The sequence below is a fragment of the Vipera berus genome (assembly GCF_964194415.1).
Source record: "Vipera berus genome assembly, chromosome: W".
NCBI classification, from domain to species: domain Eukaryota; kingdom Metazoa; phylum Chordata; class Lepidosauria; order Squamata; family Viperidae; genus Vipera; species Vipera berus.
In genome coordinates, this window is record NC_138210.1 from 72,739,627 (window position 1) to 72,755,368 (window position 15,742).

General features: G+C 42.8%; 1 protein-coding gene across 2 annotated transcripts in view; it reads right to left on the reverse strand.

The window, feature by feature from the left end:
* LOC308676240 (AP-1 complex subunit gamma-like 2) overlaps positions 1-12,493 on the reverse strand; it is a 28,461-nt gene extending 15,968 nt beyond the window's left edge. Inside the window, exons 1-9 of one of the 2 annotated variants that reach the window (XM_081342055.1) lie at positions 12,246-12,493; positions 10,466-10,670; positions 9,397-9,521; positions 7,400-7,541; positions 5,483-5,579; positions 4,311-4,387; positions 4,091-4,186; positions 3,852-3,932; positions 317-415 (exon numbers count right to left, since the gene is read on the reverse strand). In XM_081342055.1, coding sequence (XP_081198181.1) covers positions 317-415; positions 3,852-3,932; positions 4,091-4,186; positions 4,311-4,387; positions 5,483-5,579; positions 7,400-7,541; positions 9,397-9,521; positions 10,466-10,669 — 921 coding nt within the window. In that variant the 5' untranslated portion in view covers position 10,670; positions 12,246-12,493. The other variant, XM_081342056.1, reaches the window with a different exon arrangement.
* Between the last annotated feature and the right edge of the window lie 3,249 nt (positions 12,494-15,742).

Consider the following 15,742-nt stretch of genomic DNA (forward strand, 5'->3'; position numbering starts at 1 on the left):
GAAAAATCAAATCAAATCAAGAGATTCCTTTAATTTTTAAAAATGAATCTGACGTAAAGGCGGGATTAGGAAAGCAGATGGAGTCAAGGGGAGTTTGTGGAACTACCCGACTCATGATTTTAGGAAGGAGAGGCTAAAATCAGAGGGAATTTGGGGCTTGAAGAAGCTTAACAATCCTTACAACGCGTCGCAATGCTCACAAACCTTGACTTGCACACCCGGAGCTTAGCCAGGTGGGCTAATGAGAGAAATGCTGGTTGAAATCAAACGCTAATGTTTGCACTGTGCAATCGCGCATTGCGCAACTTTACGGTACCCGCAATCCACTGGTAGACTGTATCCCCATGATTGTCAGCACCGTTTCGTACAAGATGGCGTTGCCCACGTTTCGTGTCGTTTCAGTGTTCGTTGCCACCTGGGAGAGAGAAGAGGAGAAACCATCATCCCTCCCACCAACCTCTTTGTTCTATATTCTTTCTTTTTTTTAAAAAAAAATTTTTTTATTGCTTTGCATTTTTACTTTTTTCAAATGATAATTTTATCGCTTCACATTTTTCTTTTTTTAATAAAATGTTTTACCGCTTTTCCTTTTTCCTTTTTTAAAATAATAATTAAAATACTTTGCATTTTCCTTTTTTAATAATCATCTTTATCTATCTGTCTGTCTGTCTGTCTGTCTATCTATCTATCTATCTATCTATCTATCTATCTATCTATCTATCATCTATCTATCTATCTATCTAATCACCTAATTCTATCTATCTATCTATCATCTATCTATCTATCTATCTATCTATCTATCTATCTATCTATCTATCTATCTATCTATCTATCTATCTATCATCTATCTATCTATCTATCTAATCACCTAATTCTATCTATCTATCTATCATCTATCTATCTATCTATCTATCTATCTATCTATCTACTAATTGTATCTCTCTCTCTCTCTATCCTATCACCTAATTGTATCTATCTATCTATCTATCTATCTATCTATCTATCTATCTACTAATTGTATCTCTCTCTCTCTGTCTATCTATCTATCTATCTATCTATCTATCTATCTATCTATCTATCTATCTATCTAGCTAATCACCTAATTCTATCTATCTATCTATCTATCTATCTATCTATCTATCTATCTATCTATCTATCTATCTATCATCTATCTATCTATCTATCTATCTATCTATCTATCTATCTATCTATCTATCTACTAATTGTATCTCTCTCTCTATCCTATCACCTAATTGTATCTATCTATCTATCTATCTATCTATCTATCTATCTATCTATCTATCTATCTATCTATCTATCTATCTACTAATTGTATCTCTCTCTCTCTATCCTATCACCTAATTGTATCTATCTATCTATCTATCTATCTATCTATCTATCTATCTATCTATCTATCTCTATCTATCTATCTATCTATCTATCTATCTATCTATCTATCTATCTACTAATTGTATCTCTCTCTCTGTCTATCTATCTATCTATCTATCTATCTATCTATCTATCTATCTATCTATCTATCTATCTATCTATCTATCTATCTATCTATCTAATCACCTAAATCTATCTATCTATCTATCTATCTATCTATCTATCTATCTATCTATCTATCTATCTATCATCCATCTATCTATCTATCTATCTATCTATCTATCTATCTATCTATCTATCTATCTATCTATCTATCTATCTATCTACTAATTGTATCTCTCTCTATCCTATCACCTAATTGTATCTATCTATCTATCTATCTATCTATCTATCTATCTATCTACTAATTGTATCTCTCTCTCTCTATCCTATCACCTAATTGTATCTATCTATCTATCTATCTATCTATCTATCTATCTATCTATTCACCTAATTCTATCTATCTATCTATCTATCTATCTATCTGTCTGTCTGTCTGTCTGTCTGTGTCTATCTATCTTTATCTATCTATCTATCTATCTATCTATCTATCTATCTATCTATCTATCTATCTATCTATCTATCTATCTATCTATCTATCTATCTATCTATCTACTAATTGTATCTCTCTCTCTCTCTATCCTATCACCTAATTGTATCTATCTATCTATCTATCTATCTATCTATCTATCTATCTATCTATCTATCTATCTATCTATCTTCTATCTATCCCAGTTTTATTATTTTTAGTAATAACTCAAGGAGGTAAACAGATCCAACACATGTTCCTCTTCCTATTTTCCCCGCAACAACAACCCTGTGAAGTGGGCTGGGTGGAGAGAAAGGGATTGGCCAAAAGTCACCTAGATAGCTTTCATGCCTAAGGTGGGACTAGAACTCACAGCCTCCTTGTGATTGGCTTAAAGTCACCCAGCCAGCTTTTATGCCTAAGGCGGGACTAGAACTCACTGCCGCCTGCTTTTTAGCCTGCTGCCTTCCTCACTAGATCAATCTGTCTTATTATTCCACACTTTTCCTTTTTTAATAACAAATGCTCCAACACTGGACGTTTTCAAGAAGAGACTGGACAACCAATTGTCTGAAATGGCGTAGGTTTCCTCCCTGAGCAGGGGGGTTGGACTAGAAGACCTCCAAGGTCCCTTTCAACTATGTTATTCTGTTATTTCTCCTCCTCCTCCTCCTCCTCCTCCTCCTCCTCCTCCTCCTCCTCCTCCTCCTTTTTAAAAAGAGACTGGACCGCCACTTCTCTGAAATGGCACAGGGTTTCCTGCCTGAGCAGGGGGGTCAGACTAGAAGACCTCCAAGGTCCCTTCCAACTCTGTTATGGTTATTGTTGTTATGGTTAGAATTTTATCACGTTGCATTTTCCCCCTTTTCATAATCATTTTATCGCTTCGCATTTTCTTCCCACGCACTTGTTTATACAAAAATACGGAATGTCTACTCCCAGGGTGGCGAACCTATGGCACGGCTGCCACAGGTGGCACGCGGAGCCCTCTCTTGTGGGCACGCGCGCCGTCGCCCCAGTCCTAGGCCTTCAGCTGGGTTTTATAAAACCTTTTCGCTTTAGGTCGCCGCCGCCGTGTGCAAAAAAAAAAAAAAAAGAGGTCCAATCAATCAATCAATTTCAACTTCTCGCGGGAAAAAAGAAAGATCTCACAAAGTTGGAATTGATTGATTGAACTTTTTTAGTCCCACCCAGTCTGCCGTTACCACCACAGCCACGCCCACCCAATGGGCCATGCCCACTCGGCCCCCCGACGATACGTAAGTGGGTTTTGGGTTGCAGTTTGGGCACTCGGTCTCCAAAAGGTTCGCCATGCCGACCGATGTGTTCCTGCGGTTGACCTTGAGGTTCTTCAGCCACCCTGTCAGAATCCATTTATATCACTTTCATAAATGTATGTTTAAAACATTATCCCCTCCCCCCCCATGGATTCTGCCATCTCCCGAGGAAGGAGGAGCGCATGTGGATTCAGCCTGCCTTGGGTTATTTCAAAGACCAAGGGAAACCTTTTGAACTGGGGGGATCAAAAGGGAGGGTTAGAGAAGAAGGCATTTGGCTTGTGTCTTCTTTTAATTCTGGAGAGGAAGAAGGCAATAACCGTAAAGATCCGAAGTTCCCTTTTTCCCACGAAAGGGATGACACGAAGTAAAATGATGGGGGGCTGACCAAATGGGGTTGAGGGAAGGGGGGGGGGTTTGAACCGGGAACCCTTTATAAAGTTTCAATCTGTAAAACAATACCAGGTCCTGTCTTGTATTCCCACAACCAAACATGTCCTAGTAAAAATCCCTTTTGGACTAGAACTAACTCCAAGAGTTTTTGTTTTCCTAAGACGTGGATTGGGGTGGGTCCTGACACACCCTCTCCTTCCCAGATGTCCCTCTTCTTCGCTGACCTGCGCCAAGGAGTCGTTCATGGCGTCGCTGGCCTCGCCGTTGTCTCGTCCTAAAATCCGTAGCAGCCGGAGAAGCTGGACCTTTGGGGAGAGAGAGAGAGACAGAGACAGAGAGAGAGAGAGAGAGAGAGAGAGAGAGAGAGAGAGATGACCGCAGGTTTTTTTTTGCGGCTCGGATGGAGGAGTTAGAATAGAGCTGGAAGGGACCTTGGAGGTCTTCTAGTCCAGCCTTTTCTTACCTGCAGGAAAGGTTCGCTGATGCCGGCAATGCTGTTATTTGGGCAATATCCGGCCACCACCAGATTGCGCAATATCCCCGCCAGCTGGGGGACAAACTGCAGAGGAGGACAAGAAGGAGGGTGTTTCTGCAGGCCTCGGATCCCATCATCCACAGCCAGAGACCTCCTGCAGGCGGGGAAGTTTTTATAAACAGACTACGTCCAGTCGATGGCTTCCTACCTTGGAGAAATGTTCCAGGGCCTGCGAGCTTTTCTCACACATCTCCGCAATTAACATGATGGCGCTGTGGAGGATGCCTGGAAAATTGAGATTTGAGGCGCATTCAGTTGCGCTTCCCAATCGGTTTGTTTCTTCAGTTCTCTCTTGATTCCCTTCCTAACCTTTTCTCCATCTTTTTTTCCTAACCTTTTCTCGGTCTTTTCCCTAACTTTTTCTTGATCTTTTTCCAAATCTTTTCTTGATCTTTTCCCTAACCTTTTCTTGATCTTTTCCCTAAACTTTTCTTGATCTTTTCCCTAAACTTTTCTCGATCTTTTTCCTAACCTTTTCTTGATCTTTTCCCTAAACTTTTCTTGATCTTTTCCCTAAACTTTTCTCGATCTTTTTCCTAACCTTTTCTTGATCTTTTCCCTAAACTTTTCTCGATCTTTTTCCTAATCTTTTCTTGATCTTTTCCCTAAACTTTTCTTGATCTTTTCCCTAAACTTTTCTCGATCTCTTTCCTAATCATTTCTTGATCTCTTTCCTAACCTTTTCTTGATCTTTTTCCTAACCTTTTCTCGATTGTTCCAAATCTTTTCTTGATCTTGTTTCTAACCTTTTCTTGATCTTTTCCCTAACCTTTTCTTGATCTTTTCCCTAACCTTTTCTTGATCTTTTCCCTAACCTTTTCTTGATCTTTTCCCTAACCTTTTCTTGATCTTTTCCCTAACCTTTTCTTGATCTTTCCCCTAACCTTTTCTTGATCTTTTTCCTAACCTTTTCTTGATCTTTTTCCTAACCTCTTCTCAATCTTTTTCCGATTTTTTTTATCTTTTTTCTAACCTGTTCTTGACATTTTCCCTAACTTTTTTCTCAATCTTTTCTCTGACTTTTTCTCAATCTTCTCTCTAACTTTTCCTCGATCTTTTCCATAATCTTTTCGTGATCTTTTCCCTTAACTGTTTCTCGATCTTTCCCATAGGTTTTTTCCTCGATCTTTTCCATAATCTTTTCTTGATCTTTTCCCTTAACTGTTTCTCGATCTTTCTCATAGAGTTTTCCCAGGCCTTCCGTTGCCCATTTCAGCCATGCAACCAGTTTCCTGTTGGTCCAAGTAACTGACGGATCTCCATACAAACAAGAATAGTGCGACTCACCAATTTTGCCCACTCAAAAACCAGCCGTCTCACCATGAATTTGTTCCTTCAACAGCTGCTCTCCCAACGGTGTGAACATATCTACCAAAGCGGGCACTTTCCGCGTAATATGTACAGCGCAGACTATGGCCTAGAAACAGGGTTGATAAAGAGGAATTATAATTTGTAATTTATCTATTTTATAACATAGACATATTATAAATATATTATATGTTTTACTTATCACATATTTTATAATTTTATAAAATATTTTATAAAATATTTTATAATTCAGAGTTTCGCAGGGCTGGGCTTTGGGTGGGACATTCTGCCCCTTTGAGAAAAGGCCAGTGCCTCTGAACACGCGCAGAAAGCTTGCCAGCTGTTCTCCTACTCCTCTGAGTAAATGGGCAGAGCTCCCGACTATTGACTTGCAAGCCCACCTCTGAAGAAGTAGCGGGGATGTTTGAGGGACCCACTTACCTGCAAATTGGAGATTATAGGTAGTCCTCGACTTATGACAACTGAGCCCAAAATTTCCGTTGCTGAGCAAGACAGTCATTAAGTGATTTTTTTACCCCATTTTATGACCTTTTTGCCACAGTTGGTAAGTGAATCAGTGCAGTTGTTAAATTACTAACACCGTTGTTAAGTGAATCCGGCTTGCCCCCCCCCCTTGACTTTGCTTGTCAGAAGGTCACAGAAGAGGATCACGTGTTCCAGCGACCCTGCAACCGTCATAAGTACGAGTCAGTTGCCAAGCGTCTGAATTTTGACCACATGACCATGGAGGAGGCTGCAAATGGTCGTGAGAAAAACACCCCTAAGTCCTTTTTTCCTGTGCTGTTGTCCCTTTGAATGGTCACTAAACGAAACGCTGAAAGTCAAGGACTGCCTGTAGACACGGATTTCGGTCAACGGCTTGTAAAAAAAAACGTGCTTAAAAATTGCAAAGAGCTACCTTTAAAACAAAACAAAAAAAAAATCAGGTAGTGGAAATGTTAGAACGAAACCGGAGCGCACAAACCATTTTAAACTACAGCTATTCCTCGAGTTACGACGACCGTTGAGCTCAAAATCTATGATGCCAAGTTGAAACATTGCTTAATAATACTGATAATAATAACAGAGTTGGAAGGGACCTGGGAGGTCATCCAGTCCAACCCCCTGCTCAGGCAGGAAACCCTAGACCATTTCAGACAAATGGTTGTCTAAGCTCTTCTTAAAAAGGAGGAGGAAATAAAACTGGCTATTCCTCGAGTTACGAATTGAGCCCAAAATCTATGTTGCCAAGTTGAAACATTGGTTAATAATAATAAGAAGGAGAAGGGAGCAGACATTCCGTATTTTTATATAAATAATCAAGTGCTTGGGAAGAAAATGTGAAGCGATAAAATGATTATGAAAAGGGGGAAAATTGCAACGTGATAAAATTCTAACCATAACAACAATAACAATAGCAGAGTTGGAAGGGACCTTGGAGGTCATCTAGTCCAACCCCTTGCTCAGGCAGGAAACCCTATCCCATTTGAGACAAACGAATGTCCCGTCTCTTCTTCAAAACCTCCAGTGTTGGAGCGTTCACAGCTTCTTAAGCGAGTTTGCTCCCGTTCCACGGCTTTCCTCGCCACCGTCGTTAAGCGAATCGTTCCGTTTGTTAAGTCAGTCGCACACTTTGCTAAGTGAATCTGAATTCCCCCCCCGCCCCGCTCCCCCATTGACTTGGCTGGTTGCAAAAGGGGATCCCGTGACCCCGGGGACGCTGCCACCGTCGTAAATAGGAACCACTTTGAATTTTCGATCCCGCGACCACGGGTTTGCTGCGACGGTCGTTAAGCGTGGAAAGTGGTCACAGGTCACTTTTTTCCCCCCAGCGCCGTTGTAACTTAGAACGCTCACTGAACAAATCGTTGTTAACTACAGGACTCCCTCGAGGGAGGAAAGTGGGGGGTGGGTGGGTTGGGGTCTCACCTTCCTCCGCACGGTGGGCTGCCCGGTTTTTGCCAGCTGCTGCACTTCCTGGGCCAGATCCTGCAGCATGGCGGCGGAGCCGAGCGATCCGAGGGTACTGAGTGCTAATCCTTGCACCCAGGCGTTGCTGTGCAGCAGGTCACTTGCAGGCAAGGAGAGAAGGAAAGAGAGAGGCATAAGAAATCTCCAAGCCACTCATTCTTATTCATCCTTTATTTCCTAATATTTTTAGAGCCCCTCTATGTTAATGTACATAGTTTTATTATACCCGCTTTACAAGCGTTAGATAAATAAATTCTTGTAGTCAGCAGTTTAGAGTGTGTGGGCTGGCTGGGGAATTCTGGGGGTTGAAGTCCATCTTCACCTTAAAGTGGCTACGGTCGAGCAGCGGCCATGTTTGATTTATTACAGAAATGCCAATTTTACCATAACAGCACCTGCTTCTCTATCTTGATCCCGATCGTAGTTCTGGCGTTTTTCTTGTTGTTGTATTTTTGTCGCTCGTTTTTATTATTTAATGCTACTGGTCGACGACTGAATAAAATTAATAAATTTAGATTTCGTCTTCCACACGCTTCCTTCATCCTCCCTCCCAAATCTAAGGGAGGGGGGGAAGCAGAATCTCTGCCCCCACCCCCCCACCCCGGAATGTGTCCTACTTTACTGGGAATCTCTAGCTGCAAATTTATCTCTCTCTCTCTCTCTCTCTCTCTCTCTCTCTCTCTCTCTCTCTCTCTCTCTCTCTCTCTCTCTCTCTCTCTCTCTCTCTCTCTCTCTTCCAAGGGTTTTCAAACTTGGCCCTTTTATGACTTGCGGACTTCGATTCCCAGAATTCCTCAGTGTGCCTGGCTGAGGAATTCTGGGAGTTGAAGTCAACAAGTCATAAAAAGGCCAAGTTTGAAGATCCCTGATCTAATCTATGTATCTATGTATCTATGTATCTATGTATCTATGTATGTATGTATGTATCTATCTATCTATCTATCTATCATCTATCTATCTATCTATCTATCTATCTATCTATCTATCTATCTATCTATCTATCTATCTATCTATCTATCTGTCATCTTTACATTATATCTATCTATCTATCTATCTATCTATCTATCTATCTATCTATCTATCTATCTATCTATCTATCTATCTATCTATCTAGCATCTGCCTGCCTGCCTGCCTGCCTGCCTGCCTGCCTGCCTGCCTGCCTGCCTGCCTGCCTGCCTATCTATCTATCTATCTATCTATCTATCTATCTATCTATCTATCTATCTATCTATCTATCTATCTATCTATCTATCTATCTATCTATCTATCTTTCTCTGTCATCTCTACATTCTCCCTATCATCTATCTATCTGACTGTCTGTCTGTCTGTCATCTTTCTGTTCATCTCTCTCTCTCATTCTCTTTCTCTCTCTCTCTTTACAGGCTGTCCTTGACTTACGACCGGGTCGCACAGGGACCGTTCAAAGTTACAATGGACCCCCCCTCCTGAAGACACTTACAAGTTACAACCCGATTCTGAAGGTTGGATGGTTGCCCCCCCCCCCGCAAACCCATCAAGAAATAGGTGGACCTTTGATGGCATCGTCCCCACCGCCATTTTGACTTTTTTGACCACACCCAGCAGACACCCCTTCTTCTGAGCCCCTCAAACCCCAGTTCCCTGCCCGTGTGTTCCACACTAAACCACTCTTTAACTGCCATTGGAAGCCCCCCGCCCAGCTGGGTTTGCACAAGGTGCAAGGCTGAGAAACCTTGATGGCTGTGTTGGCGCCCCCTTAAACCAGCAGCAAGGGATTGCATGGTGGTTTAGTGGGATTCTGACCACCCAAATCTCCTCCTGATCTTCCGAATCTGCAGAAACCCGCCGGAATCCCTCCCTCTTTCAATGTCCCACCAATTTGAATCAATTTCATTGATTGTTTTTTTGAGATCTCAGATCTGGTCACGCCCACACGAGGGCAAAGGGAGACACCCCAATGTGGACACCTCCTCACTTCTTGATGCTATTGGTCAGGAGAAGGTGAGTGTCCTGCTTCTCATCCAATAGGAGGGCAGCCCCCAGGTAGCCAATCCGCTTCTCGTGGAATCGGGTGGAGGCGAGCAGTTTCAGGCACTCCATCTGGGTTGAGACAGGAAGAAGAGGACTTAACGTCTTTCCCCCACAATGCTTTGCAGCGGTCCTTGGTTAGGGGCATGGTGGGAAATCAAAATGGCGGTTTCCACATACCGCTAGGGAAGGGCGATGTTTTTATTGCTACCCTGCGCCAAACCAAAATGGTTTTGTGCTATAGAATAGAATAGAATAGAATAGAATAGAATAGAATAGAATAGAATAGAATAGAATAGAATAGAATAACAGAGTTGGAAGGGACCTTGAAGATCCTCTAGTCCAACCCTTTATAGTCTATGCCATTTCAGACAAATGGTGGTCCAATCTCTTCTTAAAAACTTCCAATGTTGGAGCATTCACAACTTCTGAAAGCAAATTGTTCCACAGGAACAACTAATAATGGAGTCAGCTGCAAATTTAATGCGTGCATTTAATATATTTATAAATGCCTGAATTTACTGAATTCTTATAAAATTACAGCTAGTCCTCAACTTACGACTGTAACCGAACCCCAAATTCCTGTTGCTAAGAGAGACAGTCGTGCAGTGAGTTTTGCCCCATTTTAGGACCTTTCTCGCTCCCGTCGTTAAGTGAATCACGGCAGCTGTTAATTTAGTAACCCGGTTGTGAAATGAATCTAGCATCCCCCTTGCTTCTCAGAAGGTCGGAAAAGGGGATCGTGTGACACCCCCCCACACCCCGGGACACTGCAACCGGTCATAAATGCGAGTCAGTTGCCAAGCATATGAATTTGTAAGCCGCCCTGAGTCTTCGGAGAAGGGCGGGATATAAATGGAATTAAAATTTAAAAAAATAAACAAAAATTTGATCACATGATCAGGAGGATACTGCAACGGTTGTCCAGTGTGAAAAATGGGGATAAGAGTCACTTTTTTTGAACTTACAACAGTCATTAAATAAATCATTGCAAGTAGAGGACTAGCTCTACACACCTGTCCGAAGTGAGCTGGATACCCCAAGATATGGATGTACAGCAACTTTGCCAAATTGGAGGCCCGGTTCTCAGGTTCATCGCCCCGAAAAGCACCCCTAATTTTGGCACTTTCTCGTTGCACCAATTCCCGTTCTTCTGCTTGCGTCCGGGCACTCCGGATGGTCCGGATCAGAGCCGGTAAGGTGAGCGGTCCCTCTGGCATCCTGGATAAGAGAGAAATGTGTCGGCGGGTAATCGTTTGCCAGGGTTTGCCAGAAATTTCCGTTTTCCCGCCTTCTTTGCACGGCGTGTATTTTTCTTGCAATTTGCCCCCTCCCCCCCAAAAAACCATAAGTTTAGAACTCAGGACATAAGATCTAGCCCGTCATTCTCAGGTGCGCCGGAGTGACAAAATGCAAAACGTTTAGCTGCCTCATTGGAGATTTGGGGAGTCACAAAACATTTAGTCTGAACTTTCAGAGCGACTTCTCTTCGGGACACCGAACCTGGTTCATGTTAACCTGGTTTAAGGTTTAGCTAATTGTCCGAACCCAGCTTAGGTTTGCTACCTCGTGATTTACCGTAATGCAGGAAATGGGGTTGATTTCATAATTACTTAAAGTAAAAACATTAATTGAGCATGCCACGCTTTAAAAAAAATCAAAAAAAATCAGGGGTCTCCAAACGTGGCGACTTTAAGACGGGTGGACCTCAATTCCCAGAATTCCTCAGCCAGCTGGCTGAGGAATTTTGGGAATTGAGGTCCACCCGTCTTAAAGCCGCCACGTTTGGAGACCCCTGCTCTAAATCGTGGCTGCCAATTGACAATCGTTGAGCTTGCAGTTACGAAAAACGTTAAAGAAGAATTTTAAAAAGGCGGTTTAGGACAATATCTTTGATTCCTTCTCGTAGGCGGTAACCTCACCAAGTTTGGGGTGCCTTTCAACGGATACAAAATGCTAATTATTATTATTTTAATGCCCCCCCCAGGTAAACCAGGTGGCATATATGTTGCTGCTTAGTTTGTGGTTTTTGCATCTTCCCCCACCCCCCAAAAATCCCACTCCTGCCCACAGATCCCTTGGCTCGCTTTTACTCATTGTTCCAGGCGAACCGGAAGACTTTTTCTTTAGCACCGGCACCAGAAATTAATCGTTGCTTTGTGAAACCTTAAACTACTTGATCACCTCCGGTTTCAAAGTCTGCTCCTTCTTGAACAGTCACCCCATTCAAACATTCCTCCCAACGCACTTGAGGCCTCCACCACTTAAGTTTAAATTAACCAGGATCCTTCTTCTCGTTTGTTTGTCTTCTTACCCGAAGGACAGACGATTGAAAAAGGGCCCTTGGGAAATTAATTGATTAGACCACTGAACACTCAATAGTTGCTTGAAACGTATTCTCTCTCTTTTTTTCTCTCCTTTTTCTTTCTTCCTTCCTTCCTTCCTTCCTCTTTCTTTCTTTCTTTCTTTCTTTCTTTCTTTCTTTCTTTCTTTCTTTCTTTCTTTCTTTCTTTCTTTCTTTCTTTCTTTCTTTCTCTTTTTTCTTCCTTCCTTCCTTTCTTCTTTTTTTCTTTCTTTCTCTTTCTTTTCCTTCCTTCCTTCCTTTCTTTCTTCCTCTCTCTCCCTTTTTCCTTTTCCTTTTCCTTTTTCTTTTCCTTCCTTCCTTCCTTCCTTCCTTCCTTCCTTCTCCTCCCTCTCTCTCTCTCTCTCTCTCTCTCTCTCTCTCTCTCTCTCTCTCTCTCTCTCTCTCTCTCTCTCTCTCTCTCTCTTCCTATTGTCCTGCAAATGTTCCTTCACCTGTCCAGAGAAACTCCTTGTCCTTCTTCTGTTCCCGGGAAAGCGAAAATCAGCAGCTGGAATCCTTCTCAATCTGCCTCCCCTTCAGATCTTGCAGTTCCGGACAGGTAACCAGACAGCTGAGTTCACCTGAGTTTGGGGAGGCAGCTTGGCCCTAGGCGCCCTCTGCTGGACAGATGCGGCATGACATGCGAGGGAGGGGCTGATCGGAAGTCCCTTCTACCTTTAAAGACATGCTTCTCGCCCTCAGCAACTTGAAGACGGGTGGACTTCAACTCCCAGGATTCTGCAGCCAACTGGGGAATTCTGGGATTTGAAGTCCACCCGTCTTCAAGTTGCCAAGTTTGAAAAACACTGCCTTAAAGTTATTCCGAACACAACTGAAGTGTGGCCTGGCATGGAAAGGAAGACGGGGGCCTTGCCAGCCACATCTGTCTTCTGTAGCAAAGAAAATGGGTAAATTTCAATTCATTAACTAAAGACAACTGGGTTAAGGTAAAGGTAAAGGTTTCCCCGCACACGCGTGCTAGTCGTTTCTGACTCTAGGGGCAGGTGCTCATCTCCGTTTCAAAGCCGAAGAGCCAGCACTTGCCTGAGGACGTCTCCATGGTCATGTGGCCGGCATGACTAGACGCCAAAGGCGCACGGAACGCTGTTACCTTCCCACCGGAGTGGTCCCTATTTTTCTACTTGCATTTTTACGTGCTTTCGAACTGCTAGGTTGGCAGAAGCTGGGACGTGTAACAGGCGCTCACTCTGTTACGCAGCACTCGGGATTGTCACTGTCACTAAGAGTTGACAGTGGCTTTTGGGCACATAAGTTCATCAATCAGTTATTATCTATGGAGTCCGGCTCCCAACTCTCTCTAGCCACAGGTGGGGGATGAAATCTTGGTGGTGGTTAAGCAAAATAATGATAATTACATTGATGATGTTCCCCAGTTGGGTAACAAAACTTCTGCAAGAAAACAGCCAAGCTTATTGAGCAGCGAGGACCCCACAGTCATAATGCTTTATATATTGTCGTCCATCTCACTTTATATCACTCTAGCTGCCTTATAATCTGTGGTATAAACAAGGGTAATGTTTAAGTATCCGGTATGTGGAGATTAAATTACAGTTTGGTCTGGCCAAACAAAATTCTATTAATTGGCTGGCTGGCTGGCTCTCTGTCTGTCTGTGTATACAAATCTATCAACCTAAATTTATGTATCTGTCTGTCTATTATCTATCTATCTATCTATCTATCTATCTATCTATCTATCTATCTATCTATCTACTATGTATCATCTATCTATCTATCTATCTATCTATCTATCTATCTATCTATCTATCTATCTATCTATCTATCTATCTACTATGTATCATCTAGCATCTATCTATCTATCTATCTATCTATCTATCTATCTATCTATCTATCATCTATCTATCTATCTATCTATCTATCTATCTATCTATCTATCTATCATCTATCTATCTATCTATCTATCTATCTATCTATCTATCTATCTATCTATCTCTATTATCCATCTATTATCTATATCTCTGTGTATCTTTATCTGTCTGCCTGCCTGTCTAATCTGTCATCTATCTATCATCTCTCTCTCTCTCTCTCTGTCCCCAAATCTATCAATTTAAATCCATCCATCCATCCATCCATCCATCCATCCATCCATCTCTCTGTTGGTCGGTGTCTATGCAAATCTATCTTGGCGGCCTCCAAAAATTTCTTGGGACTGCAGAGTCCATCATCCTTAGCAGAACCTTAGCAGAAGCGTTGGGGCTGAGAGTAAAGGTAGTCTTCAACATACGACTACAACTGAGCCCAAAATTTCTGTTGTTAAGCGAGACATTTGTGAAGTGAGTCTTGTGCCCCATTTTGCAACCTTCCCTGCCACGGTTGTGAAGCGAATCACTGCGCTTGATCAGTTAGTAACCCCGTTGTGAAGCGAATCTGTCTTCCTCACTGACTTTGCTCGCCCGAAGGTCGCAAAAGGGGAGTCACGTGACCCTGGGACACGGCCACCGTCAGAAGTATGAACCGTATATTGACAGACATCTGAATTTTGATCACGGGACCAGGGGGACGCTACAAAGGTGGTAACTGTGAAAAGCGGTCCTGGGTCACTTTTTTCAGTGCCGTCGTAACTTTGAACGGTCACTAAATGAACTGTTGTAAGGCGGGGTCCAGCTCTAGTTAACAATGATTAAGCCACTTCGTTGTGTACGTATTATTAGCACAAGGAGACTCCAAAGATGCAAAGAAACAAAACAAGCAGCAGAGGGCAGTAAAGGTTTCTCAGCATGGGGGGTGGTGGAGGGGGAAACGGCTGGAGCGTCTCATCCGGAAGTCACCTTTCTAGGGGAGGGGCCTCTCCTCTCGAAGCTTCACATTACCATAGATATAAAATAGCAGAGTTGACTGAACCACTTGCCTAGTTTCCGGGGCCAGTAGACTGTTTCAATAGATGCTTTTAAACGAGTGGAAATGAGAAGTTAATTTCCTTCCTTCCTTCTCATTCCCATTGCCTTCCTTTCTTTCCTTCCTCCCTCCTTCCCTTCCTCAATTTTCTTTTTTTCCCCTTCTTTCTCTCCTTCCTTCCCTCCAATTTCCTTTTGTTTTTCTTCTTTATCTCCTTCCTACTTTCTCTCCCTCAATTTTCTTCCCTTTTCCTTCCTTCCTTCCTTCCTTCCTTCCTTCCTTCCTTCCTTCCTTCCCTCAATTTTGTTCCCTTTCTTTTTCTTCTTTCTCTCCTTCCTTCGTCCCTTCTTTCTCCCTCCCTCCCTGCTTCCTTCCTTCCCTTCCTCAATTTCCTTCCCTTTCTTTCCCCTTTTTCTCTCCCTCCCTCCCCTCCCCTCCCTCCTTTCCTTGTTCTCCTTCCTTCCTTTTCTTTTTTCTTTTTCCTCTCACCGAACGAGAAGGAATTTCAGCAAGGCAATGGGAATGAGAGAATGGTTTCCCCATTTTTCTCTGAACTTGGAACTTGCTGGTAGGTCAGGGGCTGCCACTCTTCTGAACTGAACACTAGATGGCAGCAAAGAGTTGAGTTTTCTGTAGCTCTTGGGCGGCCTCTGTTGGCTATATTTGACCCGCCCCTCTTCAATTTTATTTGTCCTAAGTGCAAATGGTCGCTAAGCGAGGCAGTTGCTAACTAAGGACTACTTCAACGACCCAAACGTACTGCTTTTCCAAGTCTGGACTGACCGAATTCAGGGGAGTTTCCAAGTCACCTTCAAAGGCACCCCGAGTTTAAAAAAGGGAAGGGGCAGGAATGTAAAATGCAGTTGTGGAGGCCATTTTGACTTTTCTGCCCCCCCTCCCAATTACAACCCCTCCGATTGCAGCAAATGTGCTTATTAGATGAATGCTACTATCCTGGTTATTTGGGGAGAAAATCTGGGCCACAAATATTGGGCAGAATATGACGGTTAAATAAACTTAAATTTGTTCATGCAGAAGGGCTGATCATAGCTTGCAGCCCAAGAGAGATTGTTCC